Here is a 19918-nt window from a genome sequence, read left to right as displayed (position 1 = left end):
TTTTCATTTTCTCCCCAGTCAACATGGCCTCCATCGCATCCCGCTCAGCGTCAGCCCTCCGTGCTGCTTCTCGCCGTGCACCCCGCGCTGCCGCAAAAATTGCAGCCAAGCCTGCACAGACCGCGTCCTACTCTTTGCTCGCTCGTCAGGCTTTGGCAGGCAGCTCGCGCAAACCCACGCCCCAGGTGAATTTTTTTTTCACCTCATAATTGATAGGCGCTGACGCCCAAGTATTACAGGCTGCTCGTGGCGTAAAGACACTCAACTTTGCTGGCACCGAGGAGGTTGTGTATGAGCGAAGCGACTGGCCGCTGGCGAAGCTCCAGGACTACTTCAAGAATGATACCCTTGCTCTTATTGGGTATGGTTCTCAAGGCCACGGTCAAGGCTTGAATGCTCGTGACAATGGCCTCAATGTTATTGTTGGTGTCCGTAAAGACGGCGAGAGCTGGCAGCAGGCTATGGAGGATGGCTGGGTATGTTCGCCTCCACTTGTCATGCACCAAGCATCTAATGCAACGTTGATGTATCATTAGGTTCCCGGAGAGACCCTTTTCCCCATCGAGGAAGCCATCAACCGCGGCACGATCATTATGAACCTGCTCTCTGATGCCGCACAGTCACAAACGTGGTCCACCGTTGCACCTCTGATCACCAAGGGCAAAACCCTCTACTTCTCGCACGGTTTCTCCGTTGTATACAAGGAAGACACCAAGGTTATACCCCCCAAGGACGTTGATGTTATCCTGGTCGCACCCAAAGGATCCGGTCGTACCGTACGCACTCTCTTCAAGGAGGGCCGTGGCATCAACTCCAGTGTAGCCGTCTTCCAGGACGTCACTGGTAAGGCCATGGAAAAGGCTGTTGCTCTTGGTGTCGCTGTCGGCTCAGGATACATGTACGAGACTACCTTCGAGAAGGAGGTTTACTCCGATCTCTATGGTGAACGTGGTGTGCTCATGGGTGCCATCCGTAAGTTTTTTTTTCACACTGCAAGTTATTCTTAGCTGATGATTTATTAGAGGGCCTTTTCTGCGCGCAGTACAAGGTGCTCCGTGCCAACGGCCACTCTCCTTCGGAAGCCTTCAACGAAACCGTTGAGGAGGCCACTCAATCCCTGTACCCCTTGATTGGACAAAAGGGGTAAGTGTGTGTATTCTCGTCGCGTATCCTTTCCCTCATCGTTTCGTAGCATGGACTACATGTACAACGCCTGCTCCACGACCGCTCGTCGTGGTGCGCTCGATTGGGCGCCCATCTTCGAGAAGACCAACACGCCTGTCTTTGAGCAGTTGTACGAGAGCGTGCGGAACGGCACGGAGACTCGCAAGTCTCTCGAATTCAACGGCCGCTCGACATACCGCCAAGATCTTGCCAAAGAACTGAAGGAGATCGACGACCAGGAGATTTGGCGTGCAGGCAAGGTTGTGCGGTCGCTGCGTCCCGACTACAAGGCTGAGTAGATGGGCTTGTGGTTGGATTGGAGCTGCTTGAATTTGACTTGCTTACATGTATTTTTGTTACCAAAAGCGCCAAGGTGGTGCACGTTATGTCGGAGAGCACGATGTACAGACGTGATTCTTGAATACACGTTACGAGTCCCAATGCAATCACCGATGCAGATATTGCGAACAACTAGAATTGATTTAGATAAATTGGCATAGCGCTGTTAAGTTAACAATGTGCATTTGATATGGATGTTTTAGTACAATTCGTGGGAAGTATGTAAGTGCGTAGTCTAACACTACAAAACTGGAAGGAGGTTAGAATCACTGGCCAGGCAGGCGACTTGTGCGACTCACCTAGTGTATACGACATGCTTCAAGGTGCCTCTTCGATGAACGGAGTCTGGAACGTTGTCTTCTGAGTCCACGTGTGATTGATAAATTCAACCACTGTCGTCAAAGGCCGTGAACACATCCAGAAAGAACGAGCCCAAAGTCGATCATTGCGCATGCCGAAGCATTGGGAATGTACAGTAACCTTGGCTGTCTCAACGCCACTTCTACCCACATAGAGCCGCAATGATCTTGAAAATTCCTCCAGGAACTGATTAAAGGCGCCTTCAGTTTTCAGGCAGCACTCTCCATCGATGATGATACCGAGCGACTGTATCGAGTTGTCATGCTTCCCGAATAGGGCCGCAAAGAACGCCTGGCAGTCTGAGAGTATAGTATCCTGATTTTCGAGTGTAAAGCGCGCTTCAACATGACGTAGAGGTGTGTCGCCAACATGCGTGACGAACGAGGCCGCTGACGTGGGGGGACCAACGATGTGCAACGTTTCCAGAGCAGGAAAGACAGGAAAATCCAGCTGCTGCCAAATCTTCGTCAAGTCGCTGTCCAATGTGATTCTGAGGTTTGTCACTGAAGCGAAAACGGGACGATTGCTGATGTTGGCGGGATCATGCGACCGAAGGGTGGCGGATCTGCAGCGGTTGGATGGCAAGAAACCCACAGATGCAGTTGCGATGTTGAGTGTTTCGAGCTCAGGAGCATCATGTGCTACCTGATGTAGAAGGGATTCATCCACGATAATGCGTTGGTTGGAGAAAATAGTGAGATTCCGCAATGAAGAAGGGAGCGACCAAGCCTCGATGGAATTAGAGTGGACAGTATTCCAGACGATGTGCTGCAGTCTGGGAAATAGGTGTTTCTGGCGTATGGTAGAGGCCCGTTGATACACTTCTTGATAGTAGGTGAAATCGGTGTTCTGTTCCTGAGGACAGTATACCCGAACGCGGCGAGCGTATTTGTCAAAAGACTCCCATTCTCCAGGACGTGGCATGCGACCAAGTGTTTTGAGGCGCTGAGTTAGCGCTGAACAGTGAAATTTGAAAGTTTCACAATGATATGACATTGATCTCCTTTCACCGGTCACTGCAGAATGCACACTTCTGGGAAGCAGAGGGATGAATGGGGAGAACGAGTGTATGGTATGCCATAGATTGTCCAGGCATGGATCTGTGAACGCTTTGCACGACCGCGCAAGACGAGCGATGGATTTTTTATCGTCTGCAAAAGCAAGATCGGCGATAATGACTTGGAGGATCTCATCGATGTGTAGAGGTGTGGCCATTGTTGTGAGCTTGAAGTTCATTGAGCGGTCTCCTACATAGTAGTAATAATGATAGGAGTAAGTGCGGATGTGCGGATGTGCGGAAGACACCCAACGGATGTCCGCGTCACTCCAAAACTAAACCCAAGTCTTTTCAATGACTCTATGACCACGGGTCAGGCTCATATAATACAAGGTGTATGGATAGAAAATTCAATACCTTCTGGAATCTGCAGTGTCCCGACTGACGTCCACTCTCTCCTCTCAATGACATTGAAATCTGATGCGCTTGCTTCTCTTGTGTATTTGCCAGTAGTATATTGTGAGAGACATACCTCAGTGATTGCAGAATGCAGGGATTCCGCGAAAAGGACCCTAGGTAGTAGTACTATAGAGGGAGGGGCAGGTGGGGACAGATGCCCAATTTGGTTCCAGTAAGTACTAGTCACGCTCTTCGTTTCTCCATCATGGACAAGGACAACAGAGACGACTTCACTTTTGCAAAGCTCTCTGATCTCAAGCTTCCTGTCACTTTTCGCATGTACGCACTACTAGTCGTTTCACGGGCCACTTGCCAACACTCAACAACATAGTTCTCAGTTAGAGGGATCAATACCACAACCGTCCGTTTCAGAGCTACTTGAGAACCCAGAACTAAGATTTCACGGTGCACAATCTTCGTGTGTTCTTCTCTGAGTTGTGACTTCTCTATGTTGATGCAACCGCCAGGACTCTTTCAGACCTCTATGTCTCCTGCCAGCTCCTGGCGGATAACAAGCCGCTAACAATTCCCTTCCGCACGTCTTTCAAAGCTTTCAAGAACAATTATACGTGCGTCGTGCTTCCTATATCACCGCCATTTTCCTCCAGCTGACTATCTATACAGGTGGAATGAATGGATAACGTTGCCCGTTCGGTACTGCGACCTCCCATTGAATTCACAAATTACATTTACTGTATGGGATATTGGCGCTCCACGCACAGCGGTTCCCGTCGGTGGCTCAACGTTTAGGATGTTTGGAAAGAAATGGTGTGTCAGGTACATCTACTTCACATTGCAAAGCTGCTTATACGGTCACCGCATCAGGACTTTGCGTCGTGGAAAACACCGCTTATTGCTCTGGGCGGGTCAAGAAGCAGACGGCTCCATGCAGACCAAGACTCCCAGTAAACTTGGCAGCAGGGATGAAATGGGTCGTTTAGAGAAGGTAAGTAGTACCATAGATTTCGGTCAAGGCCTCTCATTGATTACCTTCTCTTCAGCTCGTGAAGAAATACGAACGTGGCGACTTGCCAAAGTCAGATTGGTTGGACAATATGGCTTTCAGAAAGATGGAGGAGATACATGCCGTAAGCCTTCCACAATCAAGTATGTGTGCAAACGCTTAAAAAGAGGACTGAAGGCGGAGACGGAGAAGTCAGAGAACATGTATCTCTATGTCGATCTTCCACGTTTCGACTTTCCCGTGATATTTAGCGAAGCTGTTAGTGTCGCTTTCTTGAATCTAGTTCGCTGGGCGTTTAATTCTTTTTAGGAGGCCCAGAATCAGGCCACAATACCATTCGCACCTCCCGCAGCAGCCCAAATACCTCTTGCACCTGTACTTCCCAGTTATTTTTCCACAGATCCACACCTCTGGGCCATCCTTGACCCCGAGATTGCACGCGAGAATCCTGTAGAAGACAAGCATCGCCGGCTCGTGCGGAGTCACCGAAGTAGTCCGTACGACAGGGAGCTCAAACCCAATGCCAAGATCAGGGATGAACTTGGGGTGCGCAAAGCCAGACCGTTGTACATTGATGCCTTTCTCACACGTCGTTTGTAGGAAATACTCAATTATGCACCTTCCCAACCACTCAACTCTGAGGAGAAAGACCTGATCTGGAAGTTTCGCTTTTACCTCGCACGGGACAAGCGTGGGCTTACCAAGTTCCTCAAGTCTGTCACTTGGCGCGATCCTTCGGAAGTGAAGCAGGCAGTGGAGGAGCTACTGCCAATGTGGACAGAGGTCGACACAGATGATGCTTTGGAGCTGCTCGGACCAGGGACCGTGGACTCGAGAGTAAGAGCGTTCGCAGTACGGCAGCTTAACCGCGCAGACGATGAAGTCAAGCCATTCTTTTCCCCACGTGATAGCGGCACTGATAGTCTTTGCAGGAGCTTCTGTTATATCTCTTGCAACTCGTACAGGCGCTCAAGTTTGAAAGTGCCGCTAGCGAACAGCGCTCGAGTCGATCTACAACAAGCGCGATATCTTATGACGACAGCGGACTGACAGACTTTTTGATCGCACGCGGAGTGCAAAACCATACGCTGGGGAACCGGCTGTACTGGTATCTGATCGTGGAAGTGGAATTGGAGGATAGGGTTGTGGCGAAGATGTACGGGCGTGTGGTATTCAAGTTCCTGAACAAGATTCTAGAGGTAACCGGACACTCACTCGTGCTTACCCTCGCTGACGAAACGATTTCACAGTCCGAGAATGGCAGCGAACGCCGCGAGCTCATGCGACGGCAAGGGGTCCTCGTCGAGACCCTTGCCAAACGGGCCAAGGAGCTGCGCACATCTAAAGATCCACGACCGAAGAAAATCGAAAAACTTCGCTCCTTCATCAACGACTCCAAGAACGGGCTCGTCAACATGGCTCCTCTGCCCCTGCCACTTAACGCACGCATGGAGATCACGGGCATCAACGCTGAGAAGTCGTCCGTCTTTAAGTCGAATCTCTACCCTTTCTTGTTGTATTTCCAGTGTTCTGACGGCTCTGAGTATCCTGTGATTTTCAAAGATGGGGATGATATGCGCCAGGACCAGCTGGTTCTCCAGCTGTTCACGCTCATGGATCAATTGCTTAGGAAGGAGAATCTGGATCTGAAGCTCATTCCCTATGATGTACTGGCGACTGGGCCGTTGCAGGGTATGGTGCAGTTTATACCCAGCAAGACTATCGCAGCAATCATCAGTGAGAATGGGACGCTCTTGAATTATCTGAGAGCGAATAATCCGGATGAGGGTAGCGTTGGAACGTATGGGGTTGAGCCGAGCGTTATTGATACATTCGTGCGCAGCTGTGGTGAGTCTTACTTTGTCAGTATGCTATGTGCGCTAAGCCTTGTTGGCAGCTGGATACTGCGTTGTCACATACCTGCTAGGTGTAGGCGACCGGCATTTAGACAACCTTCTACTGACACCTGATGGTAAGTGAAACTCATGACCAGTAGGTTTCAGTTCTAATATTGGCTCCACAGGTCACTTTTTCCATGGTCAGCGTCATTTTGCCTGTACGCCTCAGCCTACTGACATTTGTTACAGTCGATTTTGGGTATATCCTTGGTCGGGATCCTAAGCCATTTCCTCCTCCCGTCAAAGTGTGCAAAGAGATGGTGGACGGCATGGGCGGTGCACAATCAACGCACTACGCGCGATTCAAAAACTTCTGCTTCACCGCTTTTACGATCCTCCGCAAAAGCGCCAACCTGATTCTCAATTTGGTAGCGCTGATGGTGGATGCAAACATTCCAGACATCAAGCACCGCGACGTGCATGAGCAGATCCAGGAGAAGTTCCGGTTGGACTTGACAGAAGAGGAGGCAATCAAGCATTTCGAGGCGTTGTTGAATGAGACGTCGTATTTCACGGTTGTGCTGGATCGGATTCACGATTTGGCACAGTATTGGAGGAGTTGAGCGGGGGAGTGTTAGGAGATGGATTTTTTTTCGTGCAACGTGAGATTGCTTGTACCTTCGACTACTGTTCTAACAAGTAATAGTAGCACTTGCTGCGCATGGTCCTATATGAATCATGATGGATTTGGAAAGTGTTGCTGTACCCGTCAGCTTTGTGTGTGGTACCAAATCATTGAAGGACGAATTCAGAGATGTGAAATAGTTGAAACTCAAGAAGCAAATAATGTGCGTGAATCTCATCAAGCCCAGGATTGTCAGAAAATTTATGTACGTCCAGATAACTCAAGAACAACATGAAGGCCCATCGTAATCAAAATCCGTACGGCTGGAGGCGCCTGATGCATTTTGGTTGAGGCTGCCTCCAGTCCTCTGTTGGGACCGTGGGGTATTCGGGTGGAGATTCGACGTGGTCAGCAAAATACTGCTCTTCCGGAGCGTAGTTCTCTGGGTTCCGTGGAGATGGACGCTCTGGCCTGGGGGCATTGATGGGCCAAGTAGAGAGATAACACATTTCCTGTAAGTAGATCATGTTCAGTCCGGTCAGCTCGCAAAGACTTGTTTTAGATCCTACCTCTGGACCGCAGGCAGGTCGGCATTTGATCCATACACTCCAGTCTAACCAAGACATCAGCTTCTGGATGTCGCGTCTCCAATCATCCATCAATCGAGTGACTTCACCATCCCCATGATGTTCCACGTAAAAGAGGGCATCGAGCCCGCTCATGACACCATCAGCCCACATTTTCGTAGTGACACGACAAATCTCTTTTGTTGTGTCCTCGACAGCTTTCAGGAGCAAGTGTTCCGAAGCTGTCATTAAGGGTATGTGGTTTATCATCTTGGAAGTGTGTGCTGTGGCACACAGCCTGAAAATTGGGGATGCCCACTGCGATGCATCTACGCCCGAATCGCTTGTGCCGGGGACGATGGTGGAATGTAATAGATACGGCGTAAGCATGATACGGAGCTGGGTCTGCGCGAGCTTCGCTCGCTGAAGGAGCTTTTGCGAGTCTGACGAGGTAAAATTGAGGAGATGCTGCATCAAGTCAAGTCGATCTGCGTATCGATCGACTATGGTGTGGGTGAGGGTCTTCCAGTCAATGCCGCTGCCCGCTGGGTCTGGTCGACTGACAACTTCGGTGAGCTTTATCATCACTTGCGATATGTCGTCTGATGATATCCCAAGTACGCGGTGGTCGCACCGTTCAAGACCCGCACGAACCGGGATGAGTGATGGTGCCAGTGCAGTATCATATAATGAGACGAGACCAGTCAGGTCCAGCACAATACGGGAATCTCCTGGGTAGTGATTGTGCCACGAGCCAGAATGCAAGACTTCAAACGTGCGAGCCCCTGCGCTCACAACATCAGTCATGTTCGGCCGCAAGAAGACAGCACTAACCGGTATCAGAATCAAGTGGAGTAGGGCGAAGGGATGACCGTTCGTCCTTTGGTAAGACGAGGTGCAGGAAAGACACTATCTCGACACCGGCCGTAAAATCACACAACATAACTTCACTGGATGTTCATCAGTCGGAAGCGCGACACAAAATCAAAAGTATACGTGCAAGTCCATTTCCATCCTAAAAATCTGGGACTTAGTGATATCACGAAGAGTGGAATCGCATCTAACCTCGCAAAACCATCGATTCCAAACTCCTTGCCCCACGTACAGAGACCTTCAATCCGGTCACTTTCATCAAAGAATCGCTCAGGTCGCGGTTCTCCCCAGACGATTATATCCTGGATGTCCATCGGACCTTCGGAATTCTTGGCAGCACTACTTCCATCAAAGTACAACACTTTGAGAGGACGCGTTGCTGACAGCGTGAGGTGCCAGCTACTCCCATTTCCACGAGAGAAAAAAATAGAATGCTCCGGGTCTGTAGCGGTCCACTCAGGTCCACTGGGTATCGTCTGCGAGCCGTTGGTGCCGTGATAAAGCAGAGTGCCAACTGGAATAACTCCTGGTATTATGTTATGTCCTAGGAAAAGGTGAAACATTTTTTCTAGCGCCAGCAACGCTGCGGAAACGCACCATTACGATATCGCGTATTTGGCCAGTGCTGCAGGAATGAATGGACAGTGTCGAAGATCAAGTTCCCTGTCGCATTATCGAGAGGATATTCGTCAAACTTCCATTGCTCGCTGTTGGAGCAGACACTGTATGCATTGCCAGGGTTCACATCCAAGGGTCGAACACCAATTTCCCCAGTCTTGACCGGAAATTGGGCATGTAATGCTAGAGCCGTTGATCCTAGTAAGCTCAGAGCTGCCGCAAGGAACTGGCAGCGCATAGAAATTGATCTCGACGATGTGGCCCACAGGCTGGCAGCTCTGCGCCCAGGATTGTACTTAACGAATCGGCATACGCGAAGTTCGGTTCCAACATGAGGTAAGATAGGGTAAGATTCAAATCCGAAAACCCGCTATGATTTGGCGCTGATAAGAATTACTAGTGCGAAGATTGACCGGAGCACAGAGACAGTGCAGAGTTGTGGTTCAACTCAAAGAGCAAGTAAGAGTCGCCGATCCAGATTGGTTAGACTTGCTGCAGCACGTTCAACATGCCAGTAGCTGCCCAGCTGCAGCATATGACACATTCCAAAACCGACCTCTAACACTGTCGCAGGCTACGAAGCCGAAAAGGAAGCATGGCAGAGAGCGAGATGAAAGGGCTAGACCCCCGAATAGAATGGAACCAGCAATATTAATCGGAATGCATGTCATGGCGACTTTCAACGTGGAAAATGACCTATACATCGCCAGTGGTTTTCGAGGCGAAATAATGAAATCGCACTCGAAGAATGCGAAACGGTGTTCTCGCTGCCAGCTGCGATCGTGGAACTGACATCCACCAGCATACGTTCTCTTATTAAGCTGAACCGCACGAAAGCGGTTCAGGTCTGGAGAAGAGTATATTACCGTTATGGCCGAGACGGCGTTCGGTTGTTGCGAGATTTTGACGAGAACTTGACACATCCGTCGGAAATTTGAGAATTGAAGATGAAAGGTTGACAATGATGGATCGGGAGAAGGAGCGATGGTGGAAAGAAAAGACACATGAAGTAGTATTAGAAAACATTAAAACTCCAGCAGCAATGAACGTTCACAAACCTCGTCAAGCCCAGGACTATTACAAAGTGTTACGTCTAGGTAACTTACAATCGTAATGTCAAATCATCATCGGAGGCCTATTGAATCACCCGTATGGCTGGAGGCGCCTAATGCAAATTGGTTGAGGCTTCCTCATATCCTCCGCCGGCATCACATGGAAGAAAGGTGTATCTGCGATAGCTAGACCCTCGGGTAGAGGAGGTCCAATTTGATCAGCAAAATACTTTGCTTCAGGGGCATCCGTGAGGTTCTGAGGAGGTGGATGTTTTGGCCTCGGGCTAGGGAGATAACACATTTCCTGGAAGTATTCAGTCCAGTCGACTCGCAAAGACTTCTCCTAGATCCTACCTCTGGGCCGCAAGCAGGTCGGCATTTGATCCATACACTCCAGTCTAACCAAGACATCAGCTTCTGGATGTCACGTCTCCAATCATTCATCAATCGAGTGACTTCACCATCCCCATAACGTTCCACGTGAAAGAGGGTATCGAGCCCGCTCATGACACCATTAGCCCACATTTTTGTAGTGACACGGCAGATCTCTCTCGTTGTGTCCTTGACGGCATCCAGCAGCAGACGTTCCGAATACGTCATTGAAGGCGTTTGGTTGATCATTTCGGAAGTGTGTGTTGTGGCGCATAGCTTGAAAATTGGGGATGCCCACCGCAATGCACCTATGCCTAAAGTGACCTCGCTGGGGACGACGGTGGACTGTAATAGATATGGTGTAAGCATAACACGGAACTGGGTCTGCGCGAGCTTCGCTCGCTGAAGGAGTTCTTGCGAGTCTGACGAGGTAAAATTGAGAAGATACTGCATCAACTCAAGTCGATCTGCATACCGATCGACTATAGTGTGGGTGAGGGTCTTCCAGTCAATGCCACTATCCACTAGGTCTGGTCGAGTAATAACTTCGGTGAGCCTTTTCATCACCCGCGATATGTCGTCGGATGATATTCCGAGCACACGGTGGTCGCACCGTTCAAGACCCGCGCGAACCGGGATGAGGGATGGTGCCAGAGCAATATCATACAGTGAGATAAGACCAGTTAGGTCCAGCACAATGCGGGAATCTCCTGGGTAGCGATTGTGCCATGAGCCGGAGTGCAAGACTTCAAACGTGCGAGCCCCTGTGCTCAGGTATATATAATATCAGATATGTTATGCCACGATAAGACAGTACTGACCGGTATCAGAATCAAGTGGAGTAGGGTGAGGGAATGACCGTTCGTCCTTTGGTAAGATGAGGTGCAGGAAAGACACTACCTTGACGCCGGCCGTAAAATCACACAACATAACTTCACTAGATGTTAATCAGTCGGAAGCGCGACACAAAATCAAAAGTATACTTGCAAGTCCATTTCCATCCTAAGAATCTGAGATTAAGTGATGTCACGGAGAGTGGATTCGCATCTAACCTCGCAAAACCATCGATTCCAAACTCCTTGCCCCACGTACAGAGACCTTCAATCCGGTCTCTTTCATCGAAGAATCGCTCAGGTCGAGGTTCTCCCCAGATGATTATGTCCTGGATGTCCATCGTACCTTCGGGTAGTTTAGCAGCACTGCTTCCATCAAAGTACAATACTTTGAGAGGTCGCGTTGCTGCCAGCGTAAGGTGCCAGCCACTCCCATTTCCACGAGCAAAAAAAATTGAATGCTCTGGGTCCGTAGAGGTCCACTCGGGCCCATTGGGTATCGTCTGCGAGCCGTTGGTGCCGTGATAAAGCAGAGTGCCAACTGGAATAACTCCTGGTACTATGTTATGTCCTTTGAAAAGGTGAAACATTTGTCCAGCGTCAGCAACACTATGAAAACGCACCATTACGATATCGTGTATTTGGCCAGTGTTGCAGGAATGAATGGACAGTGTCAAAGATCAAATTCCCTGTCGCATTCTCGAGAGGATATTCGTCAAACTTCCATTGCTCACTGTTGGAGCTGACACTGTATGCAGCGCCAGGGTGAGTCGAGATGGTGATATCCAAGGGTCGAACGCCGGTTTCTCCAGCAGTATTGACCGGAAACTGGTCATGTAAGGCCAGAGCTGCTGACCCTATGCTCAGAGCTGCCGCAATGGACTGTGATCGCATAAAGAGAGCTGCAGTCTGCCAAAGAGATATTGATGCTGCGGCAGCTTTATCAAAGTACCAAGTTCGTGACTGTGTGGCAACATTTGCTGCATGCAGTGTGGCCCAATTGGTCTAAACTTGCGCAAGAAGCTTGAATGAGCTTTCCAAATATTCAAATTACGAATCCTTACCTTCGTGGGGCCAGTGTGCTAGAAACCAGTGGGCCAGACAGGAGCTTGGCAAAAGAGTTCATAGCCCAAGTAAGATATATTCATAAATGATTTTTCTATGATCGATACCCGGTGCGAGGTAGTAGGTTCAGGACTGAAGGACTTTGCAAATTGTGCCAGCGGCCGCTACCGCCACACGTGACCTCTGTTGTCTCTGTACCAGCGCGCGCTCTCAGCTCTGACTATAGTTTTATGTATCCTCTAGCCACACTCCAGCCGGCTGCCTTCTGCTCTGCCCCACCTGTCCTTCGACGAGTCTCCTGGATCCTCGCTGCCTACATTACTCAGAGTCATTATGCGTTGTATTTCCAATGTTGAAACTCCAGCAGTGGCAATACACATTCGTGAACCTCCTCAAACCCATAACTATCAAAAAGTGTATATCCAGATGACTCACAACTGCAAGAACGATGTGAAGGCTCGTTACGATCAGAAGTCGTACGGCTGGAGGCGCCTAATGCACCTTGGCTGAGGATTCTTCAGATCTTCCTCTGGCGTGGCATGGAATGCTTGACGCTCGGGTGGAGGTCCGACTCGATCAGCAAAATACCTTGCTTTCGGGACACTCGGGAGGTTCTGAGGAGGTGAGTGTGTTGGTAAGGGGCCATCCCAAGTAGGGAGATAGCACATTTCCTGAAAGTATGTGATGCTCAGTCCAGTCGGCTCGCAAGGAGTTATTTTAGATCCCACCTCTGGGCCGCAGGCAGGTCGGCATTTGATCCATACACTCCAGTCTAACCAAGACATCAGTTTTTGGATCTCGTGTCTCCAATCATTCATCAATCGAGTGACTTCATGCTCCCCATCATGTTCCACGTGAAAAAGGGTGTCGAGCCCGCTCATGACACCACCAGCCCACATTCTCGTAGTGACACGGCAGATTTCTTTCGTTGTGTCCTCGACGGCTGTCAGCAGAAGACGTTCCGAAGACGTCATTGAGGGTATTCGGTTTATCATTCCGGAAGTGTGTGTTGTGGCGCATAGCCTGAAAATTGGGGATGCCCATTGCGATGCATCTACGCCTGAAGTGACCTCGCTGGGGACGACAGTAGAATGTGATATATATGGTGTAAGCATAACACGGAGCTGGGTCTGCGCGAGCTTCGCTCGATGAAGGAGTTCTTGCGAGTCTGATGAGCTAAAATTGAGGAGATGCTGCATCAACTCGAGTCGATCCGCGTATCGATCGACTATAACGTGGGCGAGGGTCTTCCAGTCAATGCCGCTGCCCACCGGGTCTGGTCGACTGATAATTTCGATAAGCTTTCTCATCACCTGCGATATGTCGTCTGATGATATTCCGAGTACGCGGTGGTCGCAGCGCTCAAGACCCGCGCGAACCGGGATGAGAGATGGTGCCAAAACCGTATCATACAATGAAATGAGACCAGTCAGGTCCAACACAATACGAGAATCTCCTGGGTAGTGATTGTGCCACGAGCCAGAGTGCAAGACTTCGAACGTACGATTCCCTGCGCCCAAAAAGATATAAGATCAGTTATGTCGGAACATTAGAACACAATACTGACAAGTCTTAGAATCGAATGAAGCAGGGGGAGGGAATGACCGGTCGTCCCTTGGTAAGGGGAGATGCAGGAAAGATACTACCTCGACGCCGGCCGTGAAATCACACAACATAACTTCACTGGATGTCCGTCAGTTGGATGCGTGACACAGAATCAAGTATACACACAAGTCCATTTCCATCCTAGAGATATGAGAATTAGTGATATGTCACGGAAACTGAATCACATCTTACCTCACGAAACCGTCGATTCCAAACTCCTTACCCCACTTACAGAGACCTTGAATTCGGTCACTTTCATCAAAGAATCGCTCAGGCCGTGGTTCGCCCCAGACTATGATATCCTGCATGTCCATCGTACCTTCGGAAAGCTTGGCAGCACTGCTTCCGTCAAAGTACAACACTTTGAGAGGTCGCGTTGCTGCCAGCGTGAGGTGCCAGCCACTCCCATTTCCACGAGCAAAAAAAATTGAATGCTCCGGATCCAAAGCGGCCCACTCGGGCTCGCTGGGTATCGTCTGCGAGCCGTTGGTGCCGTGATAAAGCAAAGTACCAATTGGAATCACTCCTGGTACTATATTATGTCCTATAAAAAGGTGAAACTTTGTTCCAACATCTGCAGGGCCGCAAAAATGTACCATTACGGTATCGTGTATTTGGCCAGTGCTGCAGTAATGAATGGACAGTGTCAAAGATCAAGTTCCTTGTCGCATTTTCGTAAGGACATCTGTCAAACCTCCACTGCTCATTATTGGAGCTGATGCTGTAAGCATGGCTAGGATTTAAAGTGGTGACATCCAAGGGTCGAACACCGATTTCGCCAGCAGCGGTGTTGATCAGGAACTGCTCATGTGATGCTAGAGCGGCTGATCCCAGGCTCAGAGCTGCCGCAAGGAACTGGGAGTGCATAGAGAGAACAATCAGAGGAGAAGTCTTGGTGTTATGGCAGCTTTATCGATTACTGTGTGGTGGCTTGGCCGCATCTGCTGCAGCCGCCCAATCATATCCACCAATGACTTGGCAGCTTCGTTCCAAGATGAGGTAATGACAGGAAGAACTTTGCATGAATCTGGAATAAATGGCTTGAATAACCGGCCCTACTTGACCGGAAATGAGCCGAAAGGGTTCTATAAGCTGTTGCTGTATGAACGTTCTATCCCGAAGCGAGGCGCGAGCGTAGGTTGTTGCTTAGAGTCCTGATGCGAAGGATTGAGTCGACTAAAATTCTTCGTTCATAGTCTTGCATGATAGGTTGCGGGCGGACTTTGAAAGAACAGTGCCAGGGCTGTCTCAGTGCCGGTTCTTGTAGCCTGCGGAAAGGACCGGCACCTAACGTCCAGCTGAGCGTGTGCACAGCCACACCAATTTTCTTCTCTCGACGTCCAACACGCCGACAAGACCAACGCTCACCGTGGTCAACGAGCCTTAGCTTATAGCCTCCTAATCGTACTTTATTTCCCCCTCCCACCCTCCCAATGGTCTTTGGTCTTATCGTTCTCGTTTCGTGTCTTGGGTGCTGGTTTTTGTCTTATAGTTCTCGTTTCGATTCACTTTGTCTATTCTGTATGTTACGTTTGTACACAAGTAATTACTCGTGGTGCGATAAATCCACAGTGTGCGGACCCGCCCTCCCAGCGGCTTCCGCACTCGTGTCCCTCCCAGATTAACACTCTGGGCTCAAACCAACCACTACAGTCGCACCACACGTTAATCAAACGCCAGACGAAGCTGGAACGCAAGTATCGAAACAACATACACACCTCTAGGCTCTAGCGCTCGTCTATCCTTGTACGCCAATATTGCTGCACTGCTTGTCTTCTCCTTGCGGTGACGAGCCAGGTCCATTAATTCTTCTACTTATGGGCTCGACTGACAGGGAGCACCCTCATTTTGTCGCAAGGGTCGCAACCCGTCTCGCCAGATATTTCTGTAGTGGAACGTCGCGGCATCCAGGGATCCAATTTTTTCAACGCGATTGTGATCAGTGTTCTCTTTCTACCGTTGCCATGGATGATGGCTGGGCTGGGCAGGCTTACTAGGTTACGTGAAACTGAGGTACATGAAGGTCGACGTTCAGGTTTGTGTGCGAAATTCTGTGTAAAATAACCGAGCCATCATGATAATGCCGCGGCAAGCTTGGAATTGACGATCTCGTGTAGAACAGAGCATGTTTTGAATCGACTACGACGCTCGAGATCAAGCAGCCTTTCAGAACAGTAACTTGACCCCTTAGCTTTGGCTTGTTATCTGATTCTTATGTACAGGATCCTGCATGTCAAAATATTGTGTCTGTGAGTGACATCCCTGGACCCTCACGTTATCTTAACCTCGTGCATTTGGCAGCTGGTTTGTTATCTCCATAGTTGAAACCCTATTCCGAGTTCTTCATAAAATGGCTGCTCTCCATTCGTCACTAAATATCTACCAACACTTGTTGTCTCCATCACTTGCACCTCGGCCAAGTACTTCGTGTCTTCTTTAACTTCCCTTTATTCGGCCATCAAATTTGGGGCCATGTCATCCGGAACCCCACAGACGAATCTATCCATTGAAAAATTTCGCCTTGATGGAATGATGTTATCGTGTGTACTCTACGGTGTGTTTTCGTTCGGATACGATAATGCAGAAGGACTTATGTACCGCAATAGGCACATTTTTTTTCCTTACAGTGCAAGCCTGGATTGCTCTCATGCAAAGGCCTCGATATGGGGGGAAAATTGCAGAACATCGTCACGCGCTTCTGTTCTACGTCTTCATCACATTCGTATTGGGCACGATAAGCTTTGCTATGCACGCAAAGTATACGGAAATGATTTGGATAGACAATCGTGATGCACCCGGCGGTCCGCTTGCGCTAATCAAGAACTACATGAGTAATGATATCAACGTCCTGGCACTTGCCACGTAACCGTTCTTTACCCGTTTCAGACTCTAGACTGACGCCCCGTCTAGTGGTCACATTCAGGAGTGGTTTATGCAAGCTCTGCTCGTGAGCCAAATAGTTCGCCAGATTGTCTCTACAAATCTGATGCTTAAAATATTAATATTTAGCTCCACCGATGTTTTGTGATATGGAATTGGTCAAGATGGGTGATGGTACCGATGATCACAATCTATATTGCCATGATCGGTACAGTTCACCATTCACCAAACGACAGCAGTCACTGACATACGGAGAAGTGTTGTCTATCCTCGTCGTGGGCCAGGCGAGCACCGGTGCTTCATTTTACAGCATCACGATCGAGCTTGCCTACCTCTGCCTCGAAGTAGGGCACACCTTGATGTATACCATTCTCGTGACGAATCGCTTGTTCGTCATGCGAGGACGCATGAGGCAGATCATGGCCCAATATGATTCCAGCACATATGATACTATCGCCCTCATGGTCATCGAGTCCGCAGCGTTATATTCCGTCTTCGCTATCGTTTTCATAGTTGCATTTGCTACGCATGCACTTGGCCTCACCACTCTATGTTTCCTATCTATTAGCAAAATTCAGGTAAGCAGATAAAAATCTGAGGTACCTGCGTCTCTGATGCTAGTTGTCTTTGTTGAACCAGGGCATCGCCCAATTGCTGATCATCATTCGTGTTGCACGGGGGCGGGCAGTTACATGCGAGTGGTCGACGCGAGTTACTGCAATACCTACGGATATAGCATTCACAGGGACTGTATCGGACACGACATCGGGAACTGACGACGAACGAATAGGCAGGCCAGAGCAGGACGTCGTTCAGTTGTGTTCTAATTCCGAGAAGGCGGCGGAAGTAGCGGCGTCTACAGCATGACAGAAGTTTACTTTATACTTGAGAAGCTTTTCAGGGTCATTTGCAACTTTGGTGGTAAGCTGATTATCTGCCGGCATGCTGCCTGATATATATGATGTATATTTCTGACTTGGCCCATCGGCACTTTTCTTCATGTCCCTTGCATTGTATATTCGTAATCAAGAAGGAATGACTATCTTCCGTTTATGGTCTGGCTAGGTACTTTGTAAAGCTTGGTCGGATAGTCCCGGCAACGTATATAGGGTGATCTAGGGTGATCCTTTTCGTTGTCTCCTCCCATGTATGCCACAGCCTTGTTCAACTTCGCAAGCACCATCAGTCGAGAACGTAGGCAAGATCAAGGCTCATAACCTGTAATCAACAGGTTATGAACACTGGATCTGGTTTATAGTCTTGCTGGGCGCTGCAGACTGGATTCTGATTGAATGTCATGCACCACCCTCCTAGGCCTGTCTCAGCTTTTTTTCCAACAATGAATTGTCTCGCAGACCTGCTACATAATAGATCCCCATTGCTGGTGTCACTTTTTTTCAAGCGTGTGTTTGTAGTGCAGGTTGGTGCTCCATTGTTCATTCGATATTCTCCATGGACCACCGTTTGTGACATGATTTTCATAAATTTGTGTGAGTACATAAATAACGTAACGGTCCGGGAGGGTCCACAATTAATCAAACTCTAATATCTAAATCACGATGCAGTGTCATGCCAATCGGCAGCTGTCTTGGGTCGCTACTTCCACCCCGCGGGCCGCCATTAACTGATACAGTCCCCAGCAGAGATGATCTCCGCTGGGAGCAGCCTGGGACTGTTTTGGCCTCGTCTGCCATACGTTCAAGTCTTTGTTCATCACCGGGAAGTACCAAGCATCTCGTTCATGCATTGTGCATATGACGGGATGACAAATTAGGTTAACCACCAGTGACCACCGCGCACTGTCTCAACTTGATATCATGGCACTTGCACGGACAATTCTTATTTGCATGCATTGACAGACGGTGTGGGTCGTAGTACACATGAAATCTAAAACGATGTCAACACGCTCAGGTAAAAGTTCTGCTGAGGCATCCCGCCGTCTTCGTCCACACTTATCGTTTGTAATGTCGACGGTCATCCTCTTCCGACGTAAGGAGCACCAGTCGCCCTGCGTAGCAGGTCAGTATCCGAAACCCAAGAAAAAAAGTTGCACACTCACATGATATTCATCTCCAGCACCGTGACAGACGTGGGCAGGCTCGCAACATGTGCAATGGCATCCGCAACGTGTACCGGATCGAAAGTCGGTTCGACTACTCTCCGACCATCAGGCTGCAATGCTCCTAAAGTGTGTCCTGCAGCCATCGTTGTGTGCGCATTTCCTGGTAAAACCACAGTCGCATCAACCTCCTCTGGTATTGTCAAGGTACACACCTATGTCAATCTGCGTCACGGCGATGTTGTATTTTCGCCCCTCGATTGCGATGGTCTTAGTCAAACCGTGCACGGCGTGTTTGGAGGCCGCGTACGCAACAGAATGAGGCCTTGGCACATGAGCAGCCAAGGAGCCGTTGTTGATGATTCTTCCTGCATAGGAACGCTGTAGATTAATACACCGCGCTTTCAAAATGATACTGATTCACAAACCTCCAGTGGGTGTTTGCTTCTTGAAGTTCTTGAAAGCTTCGCGAGTGCAAAGGAACGTAGCAATGAGGTTGACATTAATTACCGATGTGAACATCTCGAGCGGCATGTCCTCGATGGGGTTCGCCTTGTCAGACAAGCCCGCATTCTATTATATCGTCAATCTACGACCAAGATGCACGACAAACCACGGGAAAAGGAGCACACCACTCACGTTGAACAACAGGTCCAGTCTACCGAATTTCTTTATGGTCTCCTCGAACAGGCTTTTGACGAAGGCTTCGTCTGTGATGTCACCAGGAACGAGGATACATGCATCGGGATTTGAACAGAGGGACCTTGTTCCTTCGAGCTCAGTTAACCTTCGAGCAGTCAATGCCAAGCTCCAGCCCTCGGAGGAGAGTTTGATGGCTGTATGGCGTCCAATACCTGAAAGCGTGCCTCGGAAGTGAGCATAGAACTAAATGTGAAATGCAATCAATACGCACCAGAGGATGCCCCCGTAATAACTGCAACCTTTAACGATGCCATTGGAGTGGTTGGTGTCTAAGTTATGGACGAAGGCTGCTGGTCTGATTGTATACTCCAGCGGGGCGCGGACGGCCGATCTCCGGAGTCCATATCCCTGTCAAGTGAGAACAACTTGGGCTCCGAGCGGTCCGATATTGATGGCACCTGCCACCCAAATAGCCGAGCTAGATTTGGAAGGTAGTCTCGCATCCTCTCGCACCTTGTCTATTTCTGAATCATCGTAGCGTACTCAATGAGACTCTCGTGACAAGTTCCCGCTGCGGCTGGACTCGTTTTTCCGCTCGACCGTTCTC

At 49.3% G+C, this 19918-nt stretch overlaps 8 protein-coding genes across 8 annotated transcripts; 3 read left to right on the top strand and 5 right to left on the bottom strand.

Annotated features, from left to right (window-relative positions):
• Positions 1–23: 23 nt before the first annotated feature.
• On the top strand, positions 24–1659 carry DEU56DRAFT_848698 (6-phosphogluconate dehydrogenase; the record flags this gene model as incomplete). The annotated part of the gene is made up of 5 exons (XM_041355158.1): positions 24–185; positions 240–476; positions 537–972; positions 1023–1143; positions 1193–1659. 5 exons carry the CDS (start codon positions 24–26, stop codon positions 1461–1463), a joined length of 1227 nt encoding a protein of 408 aa, XP_041214040.1. The 3' UTR covers positions 1464–1659.
• DEU56DRAFT_771970 (uncharacterized protein) lies at positions 1660–3466 on the bottom strand. Its single transcript, XM_041351499.1, has 4 exons — positions 3393–3466; positions 3278–3345; positions 1803–3220; positions 1660–1752 (listed from the first exon to the last, which is right to left on the bottom strand). Exon 3 carries the CDS (start codon positions 3097–3099, stop codon positions 1822–1824), a length of 1278 nt encoding a protein of 425 aa, XP_041214039.1. The 5' UTR covers positions 3100–3220; positions 3278–3345; positions 3393–3466; the 3' UTR covers positions 1660–1752; positions 1803–1821.
• A 58-nt stretch (positions 3467–3524) lies between these two features.
• Positions 3525–6744, top strand: DEU56DRAFT_907408 (kinase-like domain-containing protein; the record flags this gene model as incomplete). Its single annotated transcript, XM_041356899.1, has 14 exons — positions 3525–3598; positions 3651–3737; positions 3787–3888; positions 3944–4087; positions 4145–4265; positions 4321–4407; positions 4461–4541; positions 4593–4829; positions 4884–5165; positions 5216–5482; positions 5534–6131; positions 6181–6255; positions 6307–6321; positions 6371–6744. 14 exons carry the CDS (start codon positions 3525–3527, stop codon positions 6742–6744), a joined length of 2544 nt encoding a protein of 847 aa, XP_041214038.1.
• A 310-nt stretch (positions 6745–7054) lies between these two features.
• On the bottom strand, positions 7055–9222 carry DEU56DRAFT_951549 (uncharacterized protein; the record flags this gene model as incomplete). The annotated part of the gene is made up of 5 exons (XM_041359153.1): positions 8783–9222; positions 8309–8729; positions 8147–8262; positions 7316–8097; positions 7055–7258 (listed from the first exon to the last, which is right to left on the bottom strand). Exons 1-5 carry the CDS (start codon positions 9039–9041, stop codon positions 7055–7057), a joined length of 1782 nt encoding a protein of 593 aa, XP_041214037.1. The 5' UTR covers positions 9042–9222.
• Positions 9223–9946: 724 nt separating this feature from the next.
• Positions 9947–11954, bottom strand: DEU56DRAFT_907406 (uncharacterized protein; the record flags this gene model as incomplete). Its single annotated transcript, XM_041356898.1, has 5 exons — positions 9947–10159; positions 10210–10991; positions 11049–11164; positions 11211–11631; positions 11684–11954. The coding sequence occupies 5 exons, from the start codon at positions 11952–11954 to the stop codon at positions 9947–9949; spliced, it is 1803 nt and encodes a 600-aa protein (XP_041214036.1).
• Positions 11955–12261: 307 nt separating this feature from the next.
• DEU56DRAFT_429701 (uncharacterized protein) lies at positions 12262–14987 on the bottom strand. The gene is made up of 7 exons (XM_041346191.1): positions 14651–14987; positions 14327–14585; positions 13923–14274; positions 13857–13871; positions 13693–13808; positions 12854–13635; positions 12262–12796 (listed from the first exon to the last, which is right to left on the bottom strand). The coding sequence occupies exons 1-7, from the start codon at positions 14690–14692 to the stop codon at positions 12593–12595; spliced, it is 1770 nt and encodes a 589-aa protein (XP_041214035.1). The 5' UTR covers positions 14693–14987; the 3' UTR covers positions 12262–12592.
• Positions 14988–16308: 1321 nt separating this feature from the next.
• Positions 16309–17477, top strand: DEU56DRAFT_878495 (uncharacterized protein; the record flags this gene model as incomplete). The annotated part of the gene is made up of 5 exons (XM_041356048.1): positions 16309–16592; positions 16641–16677; positions 16740–16818; positions 16869–17188; positions 17250–17477. The coding sequence occupies 5 exons, from the start codon at positions 16309–16311 to the stop codon at positions 17475–17477; spliced, it is 948 nt and encodes a 315-aa protein (XP_041214034.1).
• An 895-nt stretch (positions 17478–18372) lies between these two features.
• Positions 18373–19737, bottom strand: DEU56DRAFT_771939 (uncharacterized protein). The gene is made up of 6 exons (XM_041351498.1): positions 19583–19737; positions 19309–19523; positions 19098–19242; positions 18885–19037; positions 18670–18832; positions 18373–18618 (listed from the first exon to the last, which is right to left on the bottom strand). Exons 1-6 carry the CDS (start codon positions 19623–19625, stop codon positions 18585–18587), a joined length of 753 nt encoding a protein of 250 aa, XP_041214033.1. The 5' UTR covers positions 19626–19737; the 3' UTR covers positions 18373–18584.
• Positions 19738–19918: the final 181 nt, after the last annotated feature.

The sequence above is a fragment of the Suillus clintonianus genome (genome assembly GCF_016758775.1).
Source record: "Suillus clintonianus strain FC179 chromosome Unknown DEU56scaffold_5, whole genome shotgun sequence".
In the NCBI taxonomy this organism is placed as follows: Eukaryota; Fungi; Basidiomycota; class Agaricomycetes; order Boletales; family Suillaceae; genus Suillus; species Suillus clintonianus.
The sequence above is the reverse complement of the archived record's forward strand: the minus strand, read 5'-3'. Positions and strand labels throughout refer to the sequence as shown.